General features: G+C 27.1%; 2 protein-coding genes across 2 annotated transcripts; one reads left to right on the top strand and one right to left on the bottom strand.

Annotated features, from left to right (window-relative positions):
- Positions 1-6,480: 6,480 nt before the first annotated feature.
- Positions 6,481-16,679, top strand: LOC101506726 (basic helix-loop-helix protein A). The gene is given in 5 exon segments (XM_073368048.1): positions 6,481-6,950; positions 7,943-8,197; positions 11,759-11,869; positions 11,871-12,334; positions 15,284-16,679. Coding segments are annotated over 5 exon segments (1,872 nt in total). The 5' UTR covers positions 6,481-6,837; the 3' UTR covers positions 16,213-16,679.
- LOC101507063 (uncharacterized) lies at positions 15,860-18,182 on the bottom strand. The gene is made up of 5 exons (XM_004495150.4): positions 17,889-18,182; positions 17,675-17,773; positions 17,273-17,429; positions 17,069-17,164; positions 15,860-16,927 (listed from the first exon to the last, which is right to left on the bottom strand). The coding sequence occupies exons 1-5, from the start codon at positions 17,970-17,972 to the stop codon at positions 16,773-16,775; spliced, it is 591 nt and encodes a 196-aa protein (XP_004495207.1). The 5' UTR covers positions 17,973-18,182; the 3' UTR covers positions 15,860-16,772.
- Positions 18,183-19,580: the final 1,398 nt, after the last annotated feature.

Below are 19,580 nucleotides of genomic sequence, written 5' to 3'. Positions count from 1 at the left end.
ATTTGTTTTTTTTTTTTTTCTTAATTGCAGTTTTGGGTCCCCCTATTTTAGTTGAATCACGAAAGTAGTTCATCCATTTTATTTCTCCTCAATTTTAGTTCCCAAAGAATTTTGGTCAAAAACTTGATGAAATGTCATTTTTTTTGTTTTTATTTAAGTCACACTATGTTTAAAGATCTCATGGTGCAACCAAACCATTGTACCTGAGATCTATGATAATAAATGATGTCATGTGGCTTTAAAAAATGACATTTCATCAATTTTTGAACTAAAATTATGATTGGAGACCAAAATTAAAGATCAATAAAATGGATGAATTATTTTTATAATTTAACTAAAATATGAGGATCAAAACTGCATTTAAATATTTTTCTTTTAAATCAAATGACACTTGTTAGTATTTAAAAAAAAAATTATTATTGAAGGCCAACCAAAACACAAAAAGTGCTAAGGAGAAGAAAAAGCGAGATGCAAGACAATCCAACAACAAAGATTGAACCCAAAAAATTCCCCAAAAAAAAAGTAAAGAAAAAATAAATACTCCACTACAACCAAAGAGAGGTAGACCATCCTGAATCAAAATTAACTGCATTATGGATTGATAGGCTGATTGTATGGGTTGTAAATATAATAGTTATAAATGTTGTTGTTTAAGTTATTTGTTGATGGTTTTGAATGTGACTTTTATTAACATAAATGGAATTGATGTAATGTTTATTGAGTGGTGGTGAAAATGGAGGTCTCACTGGTGTAGATGTTAGAGTCAACGTATCATTGGAGTTGTAGTTGAGGTTGGGGTCTCACTGGAGTTGGAGTTAAATGTTTCATTGGAGTTGCTTCTGAAGTTGGTATAATAGGTCCTCTATTGAGTTTCTCTCGTTAGAACTAGGAGGAAGCTTATAGTTACTACATTCATCACCTTATCAGTTATTGAATAAGAAACTTTATCAAACAAATCAACCATTTTTTCTTCTTCGATATCATTATTAATATGATCACAATAAATATCAATATTGTTTCTATGCCAAAAGTATTCGGTTATTGGGGAAAAACCAATATACTTTTAATGTCGAATCTGAATCAACTAGGACAAAAATAAACATTGGGTCGAACTCTTCTTTGGTGTCAAGGTAATAGCGATAAATAGACATCGACTACCAATAAAGGGTAGAAAAGTTCGACCGGGACATTGAGTGTAATTTCTACTACGTCTCTGTGAGTAATCTCATGTCATCCAAATCTAACTCAAGTATCTTCCACATTATCGCAAGGAGTCTATGGTAGCACTTACACTTTTTCAGTAATAAGATAAGTTAATGCATAACTCTATCATATTTCTTTAGTTGAAATTTATATCCTGAATATGAGTTAAGTTAGAAAGTAACAGGATATGATAAAAACAATAATTTACTCAATTACTTTTTTAAAATATAAAATTAAAATATAATAAAATATAGGCATAATTGCTCCAATGGACCCTTAACTTAATTTCAGGTAACACTTCAGTCTTTTATATTATTCTTTTTTCTCGATTTAGTTATTTATTTAATTTTAAGTAACAATTTGATCATTTATATCTTAAAATATCAACAATATTATTCTTTCTTTACATAAACTTAGAAAATTCATCAAAATCTTCAAACAAAGTCCATAAAATTCAATACCAATTTCAAAAAAATTCATGTATTCATCAAATGCATAACTCAAATATTTAAATAAACTCATATTTCGATCTCCAACAACATCAAATAAAGAATGAAAATATTAGTTTATTTAAAAATTTGAATTATGAATTTGATGAAATTTGATTTTATATTGAAGACATTAATTAATTTTATGGGTTTTATTTGAAAATTTTGATGAATTTTTTGAATTTTTGTAAAAAAATGATAACATTGTTGACATTTTAAAATATAAAAGATTAAATTATTACTTAAAACTGAAGAAAAAAAGATAAAAGACTAAAGTGTTACCTCAAATTAAATCAAGTGATCGCGAGAGCAATTATGCCTAAAATAAAAATATAAAAACAATTTATAAAATATAATCTAAAATATAAAAATGTAAATTTAATCAAATATAAATATAAAAATAATTAATAGAATTTGATCTTAAACTTAAAAATGAAATATTAATAATTAACATTCAAAATAAAATGAAAAATAATTGAAATTTTAAAATTAATATAATTTGTTTACAAGGGTATTTATGTCATTTAAATATAATATATATATCATATCTTTATTTATATTTTAACAAATAACATATAATTATTTAGTTACTCATAATTTTATTTTCAAATTTAAATTGTTTATTTAGTAATGTAAAATTGATAGTTTTAAATATAATATTATTTCATTACTTATTTAATTTTTTTAATGTTTTTTTGTTAATCTATAATATAATAAATTATTTTTTAAAATTAATATATAATTATTTATAATTGTAATTTTATTATTTAAATATAATATATATTATATTGATGAGATGTGTACCAAATATATAATAAAATAAAATATTATGTCATGTTGCGTTTATATCAAACAGTGCATATAGATATGATCATATTTTATCCTGATAGTATTTTTTAACTTTATATTATATCATGTATTTATGTAACTCTTTTCAAACATCATTTTTTCCATCTAGATATTCCAATATACACTCATCATTCCTCACAAAAGCACCGTTGAATAATCACTGATATTTCAATAGTCATGCACAATAAAAACCTTTATCCATTAAATAACCCTAACCCTTATGATCAAACCTTTTAAGTCGTAATCTCATTCATCTTTTACTACTATACTACAAAATAAAAAACTAAAAAAAATGCATTGCAACATTGAGAAATGATTTTCAATTGACCTTAATGATGGAATGATGGAACGAGAACGTGAAAATCGAGCAAAAACGTTGTGGTGTGAGGGATGAGGATGATGAAATTTGTTTATTACTATTAAAAAATTTATGAAACCAATCTACATAATTATACATAAATAATTTGTTTATTATTATTATTATTATTATTATTATTATTATTATTATTATTATTATTATTATTATTATTATTATTTCTATTATAATATTAAGTGTTGCTTTTTGTGTTAGATTATGAATTTACTAATATTTTTATAATTGAAATAAAATGATATGTATTCTAAGAGATTATGTTAAATTTTTAAGTTTGTTGACATGTTAAGTTTTTAGTTATTTATAAATTATTAGAGTAAGTGGTATAAACTTTTATAAAATAATACTGAAGTAAACTTTTAAATCAATTTTTAGGTCTTATTAGACTTTGAAAAATTGCATATCTAACTTTAACAATGAACTTTTAATAAATAATAAATTAAACACGAAGCTAATATTTTTAATATAGAGAAGACTTGAGCCTTGCAAAGTTTATCAATTTAAACCTATTTCAACGACCAATCATCTCAAATCATTTGTGGAAAAAACGAAGAATCGAAAGAAAAAAAACCAACAATTTCTAACAATATTCCACTCCAAAATCATCAAATCAAAACGTAGAAGAAGGATTAGAAAATCATTTTCCAAATGACTTTCCACATTTTTCTATTTTAGATTAAAAGCATCTCCAATAAAATTACCCAAATTTGATATTTGGGAATTTTTTTTTGAAAAAATACTAGTGCGCGTGCCAAAGGTTTTCTATAAAGGGCTTCCGATACCAAAGGTTAGATTTATAATTCGATGTAAACGTGTAAGTAAATCAACAACATATTCAGACCCCTGAAAAAAATCAACACACTGAGATAAACACAACGGAAGAAGAAGAACAGGCGTTGGCATCAAAACAACCTATTACCTACAAAGAAGAAGACCTGGAAGGAGGCCTTAGCTTGGGAAGAAGATAATGAACAGTAAAGTTGCATTGGAGTCTGAGGAAGTGTACTCCATTCTTCTAAAATCCATTTTGATTTGGGTGGAGAAAATATGTTTTGTACAGATGCAGTTTTTCTCAAAATTAAAATTTGAAAGCGAGACGAGTTTGAAAGTATTGATATCTAGTCTGCACTCGAACGTTCAGCTAGTAATATTATTAAATATAGTACATATTTTTTTAAAATATTAAAAATTTAAATATCATCTTTATGTAAAATATTTTTTAATTTTATTATTATTTAATAATAATTATTTTATTATATTAATTATAATAGTTATAATTTTAAATTTATATATATATATATATTAGCGGATGCACATTTTTAGTTGGGTGCAAGATGGAGAAGACAAAATCCGTCTTCGAGTCTTCCCGTTTACCATGCTTACACTCTAAATTCGCAAAAAAGAGAAAACTAAGAATATCATTGAGATATTTTTTAGAATAAGATATTACTAACTATATCTTTAAATATTGACATTAAGAAAAAATTTGTTTATAATTGATAACTATTAAGTTAATTTAAGTATTTGATAAAATTAACAGTTGAATAGCTTAAAAATGTAAAATAATACATAATGACATTTTTAATTAAAAATAAATTTTATCAATTAATGCAATATTTTAAAAAATAATTTATATATTTTAAAATAATAAATAATAAATTGTTTACTTAAAAATATTAATTATTTTAAAATTTAAATAATTTAGAACTAAGTAATTTATTAATCATATATTTTTTTATTTAGCTATTTTATTTATTTTTAATTATAATAAATAAATTATAAAAGGTAAAACATTATTTTAACTGCTAACTGCCCATAAATCCCATAAACTTAACTTTTTTTTTTTTTTTGCTGCTGAACTATTCGATTTGGAATTGTACGGAAGGTGCAAGTTGCAACCTCCATAGAAAAAAAGAGCGAAATAAGAATAATCTAAGAAAAAGGGTAAAAAAAGAGAGTGAGAGAGTGGTGTAAATTGAAAAGATGAATCAACTGAACACGTTTTATAAATTTAATTTTATGCTTCTTGATTTAATTGGATTTTTGTAAAATGAAGAAGAATCATAGGTAAACTAAGCGAACAGGTATGGACTCTAGTGGTAATAAGGAAATACAAATGGATATTTTTAATTAGATACAACTCAATAGGTTGGGTGCTGTGGTCCTACTCCTCACCAATCACCTGTAAATAAACACTTCTGTTATTCAAACACAACGATTGACACAGACATGTTAAGATTCAGTTCATTTTTTTTTTTCTTTTAATTTTGTAAATAAATATTTATTTTAAAAAAATAGCACTTTTGTAATACAAAATCGGATTTACGTTATTAACTAATTAAAGTACTTCATTTACTATTAAAAAAATATATTTTAACCACTTATTAAATATACATATATTTCATTAATTATGAAATTATATTATTATAAAGTAGTTAATCTTATTCATTTTAATAGTTAATGAGATATATGTTAAATAAATAGTTAATTACATGCATTTTAATAATTAATATTATATATTTTAATAGTTAATAATATATATGTTAAATAAATAACTAATTACATACATTTTAGTGGTTAAAGAGTAACTAATGAGATAAACTTATATATGTGTCTTGAGACGGATTCGGAAACAAATTATACTGGAAATCGACAAAAATTATTATTAAATATTGAATAAACGTAATTTAATAAATATATATTAATTAAAAAATTTAATTTATAAGTATTGATCATACATCATCATTTAGATTTTAATATATGCATTTTTAAAAAATAATAATATCACGACACATTTAGTTAACAAAATTTAATTAAACACTTTTGTACGATGTTTTTAAGCCGAAAGTACATATAATTAAATTAAATTCTATTGTTAATATATATGTATATATGTATACTGTGTTATTGGAACATAGACACCCACCGTATATATATAATGTATTGTTAATTTTTTTGACAAAAAAAATTAATAAAAAAAGTTATTTTCATATAAAAAAATATAAAAATATATTTGCAATCCATTATACATATTTGTGTCACTAAAATGCATCTCATTAACCACTTTTTAAATATATAACTTATTAACTACTAAAATTAGAATATTTTTTTAAACACTAAATGACATAACTCTAAAGTGGTTAATATTTTATATTTTAATAATTAATGAGATATATGTTAAATAAGTGATTAATAATTTATATTTTAACAGTTAATCAAATATTTAAAGTGATTAAAGACACAAATATGTATATTGTGTCAAAAAAGTGTCTCAATATATAAATCCATTAAACAGTACATATGGTGGATATATTGTGTAAAAAGTTTGTGTAATTTTTATAAAATAAAATAAATCTCTGGCTGTTTGGTGTTTCACTGTTGAGCTTGCGATGGAAATTTGCAAATTGCAAGCAATAGACATTATTTGAACGTGGTACAATAAAAAACCACGCTGGCGCTCTGTAAAATAACACACAACTAACAAACAACAAACACACTTTGAAATGTGTATATATATATAGCACCAAAAACAGTCTGGTAGACCAACCAGTCAAAAATCTTTCTATTTCTTCGTTTCTATTTCTTCATTTCAATTCCTTCTATATTTTCTATTTCTTTGGTCTTTACATAATCAACAAACTTTCTTCTCTTTTTTAATTCTCTTTCTCAACCTCACCTACAAGTCTACTTCTTTTCTTTGCTTTGATTTTTCGTTGATAAGAACCTAACAACAACAACAACAAAAACAACAACAAAATACTCTTTTTTTAATTGTCTATTTACTTGTCATGAAACCACAGAAGCCAATTTTTGGTGTTTCCTACTTTTTTCCTATTTTTGGAAAAGTGATTTCAAGATAAGATTGCAGAGAAATAAAGGAAAAGCCTGCTGAGTGCTGATGAAAAGCCCGTTTAGGAATTAACAATGTCAATGGCTGCTCCACCAGTTGGTAATAAGCTCCAAAACATGTTGCAGGCTGCGGTGCAATCTGTTCAGTGGACTTATAGCCTTTTCTGGCAACTTTGTCCTCAACAACTGTACGTTTCATCACTCTCTCTTTCTCTCTCTATATATCTACTCACATAATATTACTCTTATTTACTATTTTACTTATTAATCATCATTCTAAATTGCCATTACACTAATAATTTTTTTTGAATTAATACTATTAAATATCATTAGTATTTTGTTGAGGATCAGATGAAAATCGAACATACAACCTCTTTATAATTTTATATTCTAACTTTTACACCGTATCTTGAAGCTGAATTTATATCATGTAAGATCAATGAAATGGATGAGAGATATCTTAATTGAAAAATAAAGACAATTTGGTTCAAAAAGGGAGATGACGATGATATATTTTTAATCGTTTTATATTTGATTGAAGAAAAGACGATGAATTTTAATAATTTTTAAGTTATATTGATTTTCTCTCGTTTGAACGGGTCAAAATAGAGGAAAAATACAAATCAATTAAGAAAATACTTAACTCCACTCCCCTCTTAAAATATAAACTAAACAATTTATTTTTTTAAATATCTCCTCCCCTCTCCACCAAACAAACACATCTAAAAGAGTTTTATGGCCACAATTAAATTGTGAATCTTATGTAGTGGCATTTGCATTTGTGATAAATGTTGTTGAAGAGACGTCTCAAATATTTATAATGTGATTGCAATTGAAAACTATAGAGTTTTTGAAAAATCAAACACCAAAAGAGTTATTCATAGGAGGACAAGATTTCGATTATTTTACTGACATATATCTATAAAAAAAATATTAATATCATAGTACGATGATAGTTGGATTTTCTACGTAGGCCCAATAAGGAGGTGTGAATAAGTGGCAGTTAGATATAATCTTTACTATCCAAAAACCAATTGGCTCAACTCACTATCACTAATTAATAAAACGAGAAATCTCTATACAAATCCGTCACGAAATTTAGTGACAAGGAAATGTTTTCATTAATTATATATTTATTTTTAGAATTTAGTCTAACAAGAAGATAATGAGAATGAATTAGGATATTGATATGGGGTGATGGATATTACAATGGAGCAATAAAGACTAGAAAAACAGTGCAACCAATGGAGGTAAGTGCTGAGGAAGCATCTCTACAAAGAAGCCAACAACTAAGGGAACTGTATGAATCATTATCTGCGGGAGAGACAAATCCACCAACTAGACGACCATGTGCTTCCTTGTCGCCTGAGGACTTAACAGAATCCGAATGGTTTTATTTGATGTGTGTCTCTTTCTCTTTTCCTCCTGGTGTCGGGTAAATTTCTTAGCTTTATTTACATTACTATAACCTATACTTTCTCTTTACATTTATTCATCATCAATTCTTTTTTATTAAATCTTAAACCATATTCCATCTCTTCAATAATATTATTATTATTATTATTATTATTGTTATTATTATTATTATTATTATTATTATTATTATTGTTATTATTATTATTATTATTATTATTATTATTATTGTTATTATTATTATTATTATTATTATTATTATTATTGTTATTATTATTATTATTATTATTATTATTATTATTGTTATTATTATTATTATTATTATTATTATTATTATTGTTATTATTTTCCAATAGTAAAATGTATTAAAACCACTAATCAAAGCAAAAGCAGTGCAAAGATTAGGCTAATAAAGAAAAGTTTTCAATCTAACTTAATATTATAATACATTTATAATTTTTTAGCTGTACTTTTTTTAGTCTTAGAAAATATGATAAATTTTATCATAATTAATTTACGCAATTACAAAGTTTCGGATTTGAATTCAAGACAAGACGATCAATTTAACAATATCGACATTTATTGACTGAATTAAGAGTTAAAAACTTTTTTAACTGCATATTGGTATTATAAAATCTAGTGTTAAATTGAGAAACTATTAGAACACATAAATTACGTTATTATAAAATAATAATTTAATATATATCATTTGACACGTCAATGATATATTTAAAAAAATAACTTTTTAATAAAAATTCATAAAACGTTTATTCTAAAGCATACCCATGCTAGATCAAATTATTTCATATGAATATTAATAATAAAATTTTAAAGGCATAATCTATAATATAATATTTTAATCTAACGCTAGATTTTATAATATAAATAAATGATAAAGGATTATTAGAAGTGTGTCATGATATTAAATGTTACACCATTGTGTGAATGTGTGTACTAAGGTTATTAGAAGAATAGAGAAATTAGAGTCTCCTTCTATGAGAGAGAAAGGAAGAGGCTCTAGCTTTAGCTATTGCGATGTACATGTGAGTATAAATGCAATAAAAAGCATGCAGCTGGAAAAATTTAATAACATGCCAATTATGCTAACTTAGTTTTTGAAAACAATCTTTCTTTTCTTCGTTAGAGCAAAATTGAAGATGTCAAATCATTTTCTCATAAAGAGTGGTTTTGCTAGAAGTTGTGAATATAGTAGTTTCCCCCCGCACGGTAGATAATGCATTTTTGTGAGGCATACAGATTGCCACAGAGGCCCCTGTGTTTGTTTGTGTATGTAGCTTAAATGCAATATCATCATCTTCGAATTTATGAAGCGTCAGCAATATATTTAACAACATATTCAAAACTGAACATACACAATTGCAGTATATCGTATCATATTTTTTGCATACACCAAATAGGCTGCATTGTTGCAATGGATGGATTTACACTCTAGATTGTTTTGCATACAAGATATAGTTTTTACACTCACATTTACTTACAATTGTTAGAACATTAAAAAATTTAATTTTTATAATAATTATTTTTAAAGTAATGTTTTATGAATGGTTACAACGTATTGACAATTTAAAACTTTTTATACCAACAACATATAATTTTTAAACTCTATAAAAGAAATAAGATGGTAAAATAATTATTAAGAGTTCGGCTTTAGATAAAAAATAGTCTAAATATATGATTATAATTGAGAAACTCGCTCACATTATAATTTAATTGTGAAAATGAGTTAAATCTAATATAATATTAAAAGTTATTTAAAATTTTTGATAATATCAAACTTTTTTAATTTTTCAATCTACCGTAGAAGTCTCCTATAATTAAGAGTGTTTACATCACTCTTAGTTCATTATATTTTACTTTATATTTATGATAATGATAATATTCAAACATTTGATATAAATACTTTTGTAAAAGTATTATTTTCTTTATTTTTTTTTTTGAATGGATGTGAAATAATCGAACATGTTGATTATTGTGGACGCAATTGGAATCCCAGTTTTGAAATTTCAAACATATAATTATTGTTGGAAGTTATTCAAGTATAGTATGAATAATTGTCTTGTGGCAAAAAGGTAGCTAAAGAACTTTATTACTTGATGCTAGAATAGATTCTTGTTGCAGAAGGTAGTAAATGAAAATATCAAGTGAAATTAAATTCTGACAAAAATTGATATTGAGAGTTTGTGTTTGCTGAATGTGTTGAGGAATAATATATTCGTAAGGTTACGTCAAATAAGAGAGTTCGCTGAAAATTAAAGTGCAAATAAATTACATGATCAATTTTTTATTTATAATATATATTTTTTAATATATGTAAAATAAAATAAATAAAAAAACAATATTGCCGAGCCAAAAGAGTTGAGCATTATATGCTTGAAGACGACAGCTCCTAGAGAGGGATTGATTTGCAATTATTTCGAGAAAACATACAAATTAATGCGTTTTCAGAATTCAAAATCCTAACTAACTGAAACAAAAAACTCACACTACTTACTACCATCCAACATGCTGCATTTGGAAGTTTTTGCTATCACACTTCACTATCTCTGTCTCTATCGAGGTTCAAACTTTTCACAAATCATTAAAACACATTTTAGGGATAGGAGTTGATTTGGATGGTACTTGTTTTTATAGCTTCATAGTTTCTCCTATGTAGCTAATATACAACCATATATTTTGTAACAAACTATCAAAAAGATAACATCAATTAGTCTAGATATAAAGAATATGGGTGCATATCCGTACCAAATAATGCATGAGTCCAATTAATTAGTTCTCGATTATGGAATACGATGTAGCTATAGCTAGGGTATAAATTATTTAATTTAGGGTGGTCTATATATATACTTACACAAAGCTATAAGCATATATGGATTCCTTCACATCATCTATACATATATTCTGTAATAAAGGTACTAGTACTTTATGAGATTCAATTAATGACAAAGAAAAAGCATAATAGAGATGAGAGGAGTAGGATTCGATTAGAATGTACTAATAATGCACTCATTTAATGGCATTGTGGTCTATATGAAGAAACTAATTAATTGTTGGTACTGCTTAGGTTCTATATGTAATTATTATTCCTATTGAATTTTACTTTAGATTATTTTGTGCATATTAAAACAATAGAAGATCAAATTACACTCCAGTAATTATACTAATAATTATATTCATTCAATAATATTTTAATAAATAAATATTTTTTAATGATATAATTATATATATGGTTAATTTAAATGAATCTTTTTTATATATGAAATTATCATAAATTTCTCTAAAAAGATTAATTGTTAATATATATATAAAAAAGTATAATAACATATTATAAATAAATAAAGAAGAAGAAGAGTGCAACAATACTCATAAGAAAGAGTATAAAAGTTTTACAATTATCTTTATTAATTATTATCACTACAATATTTATTCTCTTAGACAACACTTGTGAGAACAGTACAAAAACATCGCTTAAAAGAAATGAGAAGATTATTGATATGTCTCTATGTAAGCATTTGTGTAACAATTTGAACACTGAGTTAACACATATATAATATTGCACTGTAAGGTTGCCGGGAAAGGCATACACGAGGAGGCAGCATGTGTGGCTCACAGGTGCAAACGAGGTGGACAGCAAAACATTTTCAAGAGCTATTCTAGCCAAGGTGATTTTACCTATTTAACAACTCATTTTTTGCTAATAACTTCAAATCCAACTCGGAATACTCCACTTCAAATCCAACTTCCTCAACCGATCAGATTCCCACAATCATGTACACCATGGCAGATCCACCGTCCACAAATCTCAACCAAGATGACATGGACGAAGACGACGAAGAGGAAGAAGAAGAAGAAGATGAAGACGAGGAATCAGGATCCGAAGATGAAACGGGTGGGCGTAATCGACGTGCAACCTCAATGACGACGGGAATGACGGAGCCGAGTGAATTGATGCAAATCGAAATGCCAGAAGATATTCGAGTTGGTTCACCAAACGATGGATCCAACAACTTGGACTCCAATTTTCATTTGTTAGCAGTGAGTAACCAAGGGAATCCACCAGGACAAGTTGAATCGATTCAGAGGTGGGGCCCAATTGAAGACCCCATGGGTAATTCGCAACATCTTCAACTATCGTCATCAGGTAAACTTGTAGTTAGTTAATAATTAGTTTGTACAAACAACCACATGCATGCATTACAAAACAACATCATCATGTATGATGATATATAAAAACCCACACATACATCAATTGACTCACCATACACTAAGTGTATATTTGTTAGAATTATGGTTAATAATTTCACGTTAATTAAGTGTAATTCTGACACACTTATCGTGAGACCAAATTGATGGAGAAGAAATTAATGGACCACATAAGGTGAAGCGGGGATATGGGGGGGCTAGTCGTCAGATTCAAAGTACTATACTTTCTTCACCATAGAACTATATGGTCCATATTCAAATTAAATTTCGTGGTCCTCCTCTTACCCATTTTCGTGGGGTCCTTATCTATACAAAATATTTACTTTACTACTCAGCCACCAAAATGTTCTTGTCGAAAAAATAAAAGCCACCAAAGACATTCGTATTTATATACACTCACCTACCTCGACCCCGACACACTATATCAAAATCAAAATAAACCCTATAATGCTATTCACTCTACGACCCACTCTATTTAAGACATATATAATTGAGTTGCTGCAAAAGATAACTAAAATAAAAAATAATAATATTAACAATATACTATTTAAAATACATTTTTTAATATATATTTTTTATTGATTAAAATTTATGTAGGTATTTATTAATTTAAATAAAATTCACATAATTTAAATGTAAATTTTAATTAATAAAAGAGACTATGTTGAAATATGTATATTAGAGAATATGTCGTTAATACTTGTCAAAATAAAATATTTTTAATACCTAAAAAATACATTCTTATTTGTTTTTACCTAAAATCACCGCAATTGGAGACAATTTTCTTGTGGATTAAACTTAATAAAAAAAAAAGTAATTTTTATAGATTGAAATCGAGCGTTGCAACCAAGAGAGCACCATATTGTTGCAGCGAACCCATGGATCGTGAAGAACATGCGTAGAAGCCGATTGAAGAAAGGTGTCGTCGACAAATTTTAATTTGTTCTTGGAGATTAATGCGACCTTCATTGCGCGTGCCCATGAATTGTAATTCTTGCTGTCCAATAATGGGGTAACGAGAACCAAAGATGGATTCTCATTGGGATGTAGATAATAGGGATTTGAAGGATTTGAGGAAAAATCAGAGAAAGGATTTTCAGCCATTGAGGAAGAAAAAAATTAAGGGAAAAGGGAAAGACAAGGAGGTAATCAAGACCAGAAAATGCCTGATACCATATTGAATTAAGAGAAGAAGAATTACTTGAATTGAAAAACCTAATTTTGGGAATATGACCCAAGTCTTACATATATACCAGTAGAACCAAAACTAACAAAAATAAATCTGTTACTAAGGCTAATCTTATATTTAATAATTAAACTTAATAAAAAAAAGTAATTTTTATAGATTGAAATATATTTAATTCAAAATAAACTTTTGTGGTGATTATTCAATTTCAAAGTTAAAAGTAAAATGATAAATAACTTTAGTATTTTTATCATGGATCCAAACTCAAATATGACTTTTACAATAGTTTGCTACTTGCTTAGTAACAAAACTGAGCGATTTTAACTTGAATGTTTTGTTTTGTTTATAAAAAGCTTTGTCATAACTCGTGAACATAGTAACTAATAATTAGGGGGTGAACAAGGAATCGAATGAAATATATTTTACTTTAACATGTGTCAAAGTTTAAATCATATCAAATTCTTTTTGTTGTAATTTATATTATGATCCGAACACAGTGGATGTTTTGGATCATAATAAGATAATGGGTGGAATAAGTCTTTAAGCTGAGATGAACCATGTTCAGTGTTTTTAAGGATTTATTTGATAAGGTGAATGACACAACTTCAAACTTTTTGGATAGCTTATAAGTCTATTTGACAAGAGGAGAAGTATAGACTTAGATCTCACAAGTTTATATAATTTTTAATAAAACATTAAATTGCTTGAGCTTACAATTTTTTATGTTTTCTTTTAGTCTTACCATACCATTTTTTATTATTTAATTTATTTATTAACACTTAAATTCAATCTAAAATAATAATAAAAATATATTATTTATACAAAATATTTTAAATAAAAATTTATGATGTACTTTTATTTATATTATCTCTTTTAAATTAGTAAACAATCCAATAATAAAATTAAACGGACGTTAGCAACACTCTAAAATATTTTTCATTTTATAAAATTGATTAAAACTCAAATGAATATCACTATTTTATTAATAGAATCCACAAAATTACGTGAATCTAACTAAAGTAATATGAAATAAATTAAAACATTAAAAGTATAGTTATTTTTCAAATATATAATTTGTATAAAAATTTAATAAACATATCATTTTATATTTATCAATAGTTAATTTAATAAGATATATATAGGTTTGTTTACAAGAATAACATACATAGGTTGATAAACATGATTTGATAAACATATCCATTTAGGACACTTAGACAATATTTTAAATGGTTAATACAACTCATACACATGACTTAAGAAGTATTAAATTTAGTTAATAGATACATTAAACGCCAGAATTTATTAATCAAACTTCATTAACTACAAAAGGCTTCATTTTGGTTAGCACCTAAATCATTAAGTAGTTAAAACACCTAAAATTGTACTCCCTTTTTTATCACTAATTTATCTTAATCGTTATCTCTATCATAAACAAAAATTATTTACTTTTAAATTATTTAATGTTTTTATTCATAATATATGTTTAATATTTACTTTAAAAAAAATTAATGTGGATAATTGGGTATTTAACGTTAAAAAGAATCAGTAAAAAAATATTAAAAAGTTATCAAATTTGATTGATGTTTTACAAGAAATCTAAAAAAATAATTATTTTTAATTAAATTTTAGTAATTATTGTTAATCCAAAAATGAGAAAATGAAAGAAAAAAAGTTGATTTGTGGTTGTTGTTACATTTGCAGTGCTTCATCAGCCACTAGAAGAGTTAAGACAACAAGACACACACTACTCTCAAACAGTTTCCAACATCCTCCAAAACAACTCAACCCAATCCCCCTCCATCAATTTCATCACTTACTCCACCCATTCATCTTTCACCATCACCAACTCCACCAACCACCACTTCCACGCGCCACCTCCCGACTCCGCCACTTCCCAATGGCTCCTCAAATACATCCTCTTCACTGTCCCATACCTCCACACCAAAAACCACGACGAAACTTCTCCACAAACCCGCGACACCACCGGAACCGATCCCTCCTCCCGTTTACGCACCAAAGGAACACCGCAAGACGAACTCAGCGCCAACCACGTCCTCGCCGAGCGAAGAAGAAGAGAGAAACTCAACGAGAGGTTCATCATTTTAAGATCATTGGTCCCTTTTGTTACCAAAATGGACAAAGCTTCTATATTAGGCGACACAATCGAGTACTTGAAACAGCTTCGAAGAAAAATTCAAGATCTCGAAACGCGTAACCGTCAAATAGAAACTGAACAACAACAAACGAAGAAGAATGGCGTGACCGTTATGGTGGGCCCCAGTGAGAAGAAAAAAATGAGGATAGTGGAAGAATGTGGGGCCACTAGAGCGAAAGCGGTTGAGGTTGTTGAAACGGTTATTGTCACGTCAGTTCAAGTTTCCATTATTGAAAGTGATGCTTTGTTGGAGATTGAGTGTCCTCAAAGAGAAGGGTTATTGTTGGATGTTATGCAAATGCTTAGGGAGATGAGAATTGAGGTTATTGGTGTTCAATCTTCGCTTAACAATAATAATGGTGTCTTTGTTGCGGAATTAAGAGCTAAAGTTAAGGATAATGGAAATGGGAAAAAAGTTAGCATTGTTGAAGTTAAGAGAGCACTTAATCAAATTATTCCTCATGCCAATTACTAGCTTAGTACGGTGTTGCACTTGTGCTGATAATTAGATTTTAAAAGATAAATATTAAATATTTTGATATTTATCTCTTTGAATCTAATTGTCTCTGTAGTTGCAGTATCATACACCAGTTATAAAAAACGGATTTGATCTCATTGTGGCTTAATATGTAGATATGTTTCATCTCAAGCCAAATGTGAAGTCTAGTAATAAACAACGAATGTGTGATTCCGATACTCTATAGCTATTGCACCAATTTGGAAAAAAAAACTAGGAATTTGTATTGTCTTTAGAATTTTAGTGAATTGAACTAGATAAAATTCTATTTGTATGTACAATTATTTTCTAAGTAGTATGAAGTTTAGTTATGAAATTATTTATAATTATTTGCATGTTTGAAAGAACATTTTGATAAACTAACGCACAAGATTGTTTTAGTTTAAGAGCTGAGACTATTTATGCATATCATTAGAACATGTTTTGTAGCTTGCCCCTGCTGTTTTATTTGTTTGTATGTACTTTAATTCGTGCCAACATCAAATTTAGTTGTTCTCTTATTCAAAATGAAGATCTAACTAGTAAGTCCATTCCTTTGGGAGAAATATCCCTTGAGCAGAATATTGATTCTGAGATATAAAATTACATTGTTTAGATGAATCTTTCTGATCTTTTTTCTTTTCTGTTGAATTATTTTTGTATGCTTCTCTGCATCTTGGTTTATATTTTTGAACTGCAACCAGATGAAAGGCCATGTTAGTTACCTAGCCAATTTTTTATTTTTAAGATTCTGAATTTGAAATATAAGATTTGAATGAATATGTGAAATCAAATTAAGAATTAAAAAAAAAAAAAAGAAACTTGTTTTTGAGACCTTGCGGTTGCAGGGGTGATATCTGCACACCCAATGTATGCACATTAATATTTAGAGCTTGAATAACTCGGGCCGGAAGGAGGACAGGTGCGCAAGCTGCAAAACAATTATAAATGTAATTAAATCAGACATGTTTTTTCATGTAAGAATTAAGTTCCAGTTTTTCAAAAATGATGAGCGCACACAAGCGCAAATTTGATCAACCTGGCCTATTGCTTTGTTGGAATTTTGTGTCTGCTCTTTGAGGTAAAAATACACCAGTACCACAGGATACATGCCCTGATCCTAGAAAAATAGCTCGCATTCCATTTCCAATGCCACAGTTGGCATGTTTTGGCCTTTGGTAGGAAGATTTTGAGTACTGAAGAAGACATTTTGGTAAAAGAATAAGAAGCCATTAGGTATATGAAAATAAAATTGTAAATAGAAGGTAGTGAAACATGATATACAATTAAACACACATTAAGGTGGATATGGATTGCATACATAAATTTGACTGCATAAACCTTAAAATTCCAAACCAGATGGTAAAATGTGCTTATGATTAGGCACGTGTCATCACATACTAAGCAGAAATGGATTCAACAAACTCAAAGGAATTAGTACCTGTAATTGTGATTGTTTAGATGATGATTTGTGATATTGAAGATGTTGATGCATTACATGATGGTTTAGAACCTTTTGGTGGTGGTTCCTCATGCATACCTGAAGGAAATCAAATCATATAAGAAGAAGTTATAAGAATGATAAAAAAAACCTCATACATTTGATCAATTAATTCAATCATAGAGTAATATAGAAATGCTTCTGTTATGCATGCCTCTTCTAGAACATAAGAGGGTAAGCAGAGCATTCCTTCTTCAAAACCAACTTCACAATCATCATGAACAGTAGTAGTGGCCATGGATAGAAAGAAATAAGATAACAGAACAGCTTATTGTTGTTACACTGTTTCAGATTTTGATGACAGTTGGTATCTTATTCTTGAATATTAGAGAGTACGTAGAGACAGGGTTTTAAAGCTCCAATAAAGTGTACTCTAATACATAGAAAAGAGTAAGTAACGTTGGTGGGTATGGTTGAGGGACATGGAGGAGTATGTGGGTTGGGTAAACCCCTCTTTCTCTACTTCTTGTTGGCTTGCAGTTATTCAATGTTGGATTGGACCAAAACAAAATCTCTGCATTGTTAATGTAATTGTTCCTAATCTTCTCATGTGTCTTTTGGTCACATTGACTGTCATATATTGTAGTAGTATTTTTTTAAAGTCAACATCTTGTTATTTTGGTGATCCGTTTTAAAACACAATAATGATATATGGATATTTATATCTTTTATATATTTATTCAACACTTATTTTTTTCTCTATCTATCACTTCTTATTACATCACCAACATATTATATCTCATATATCTTTCTTTATTTATTTTTCACTCAAATGGTTAATTAACTATTTAGATATCTATCGATCTTTTTTATATAAAATAAGTCATCGCAAGTTGTGAAAAAGTAAAAAAAAACAGATAATGATTGATAAGCAATAATTTAAGGGGCAACCACTTAGTTCAGCCGTATTTTATCTAGGTTTTATGTTATGTACCAATTTTTTCTAACCCACCACACCAAATCCTCCAAACATCTTTAAAATAGTTGTATAAACCAATTGTTGTCTAAGTTTAATCAATCATTTATTTTCTTTTTATCAATTGTTTCTTTTCTTTTTCTATAAATTTTCTCCACCAGAAATAATTATATTCAAAATACGTTAAATACTAACTATAAATATTTTTTGAATACAAATTTAAACGAGTGAACTTTAACCTCTTCCGTAATTATTAATATTAATAACTAATATCGGCGGGCTTCTCCATTACTTTCTTCTTTATAATTTTATATATTTCATATCTCATTTGTATTCTTTATATTTCTTTTCACTTATGTTGGAGAATTGGAGTTTCTTTCCTACCTTTTATTCAAGGATTTAGTTTGTTTAAAGGGAATACTATTACATCAATAAATAGCCATGTCTCATTATTGAAATATAAATCTACCATTATATGTTAAATTCCAGTTCTCATTCTTTTTATTCTATGAGACGTCATACTCTAATTCTCATGAAATCACGTGTCATCGCTATATAATTTATATTATAACATAACACATCTTTAGAATTTTCATTATGCACCAGGACAACCTCAGAAATTGAAATACAATGTTTAATGGGTCCATTTGTTTTAGATTTTTTTATGAAAAAAAATTATTTTTTCAAGTCAAATATTATTTTATAAGGTTTGAAGAGTGTTTGTTTTAGATTTTTAAAGAATGATTTTATTAAAGAAATTATTTTTTTGTTAAAAATGAAAAGCTAAAAATAGTAGCGCTTTTGTCTCTTGCGATATATGAGAGAAAAAAATAAAACACAGTTATAAAACACGGAACTTAACTGATTAACGAGAGATAATAATGTCATTACTCCTTTGTTTTGAAAATCACAAATTACCCTCCGTTAATT

Source organism: Cicer arietinum, chromosome 4, assembly GCF_000331145.2.
Source record: "Cicer arietinum cultivar CDC Frontier isolate Library 1 chromosome 4, Cicar.CDCFrontier_v2.0, whole genome shotgun sequence".
In the NCBI taxonomy this organism is placed as follows: Eukaryota; Viridiplantae; Streptophyta; class Magnoliopsida; order Fabales; family Fabaceae; genus Cicer; species Cicer arietinum.
The sequence above is the reverse complement of the archived record's forward strand: the minus strand, read 5'-3'. Positions and strand labels throughout refer to the sequence as shown.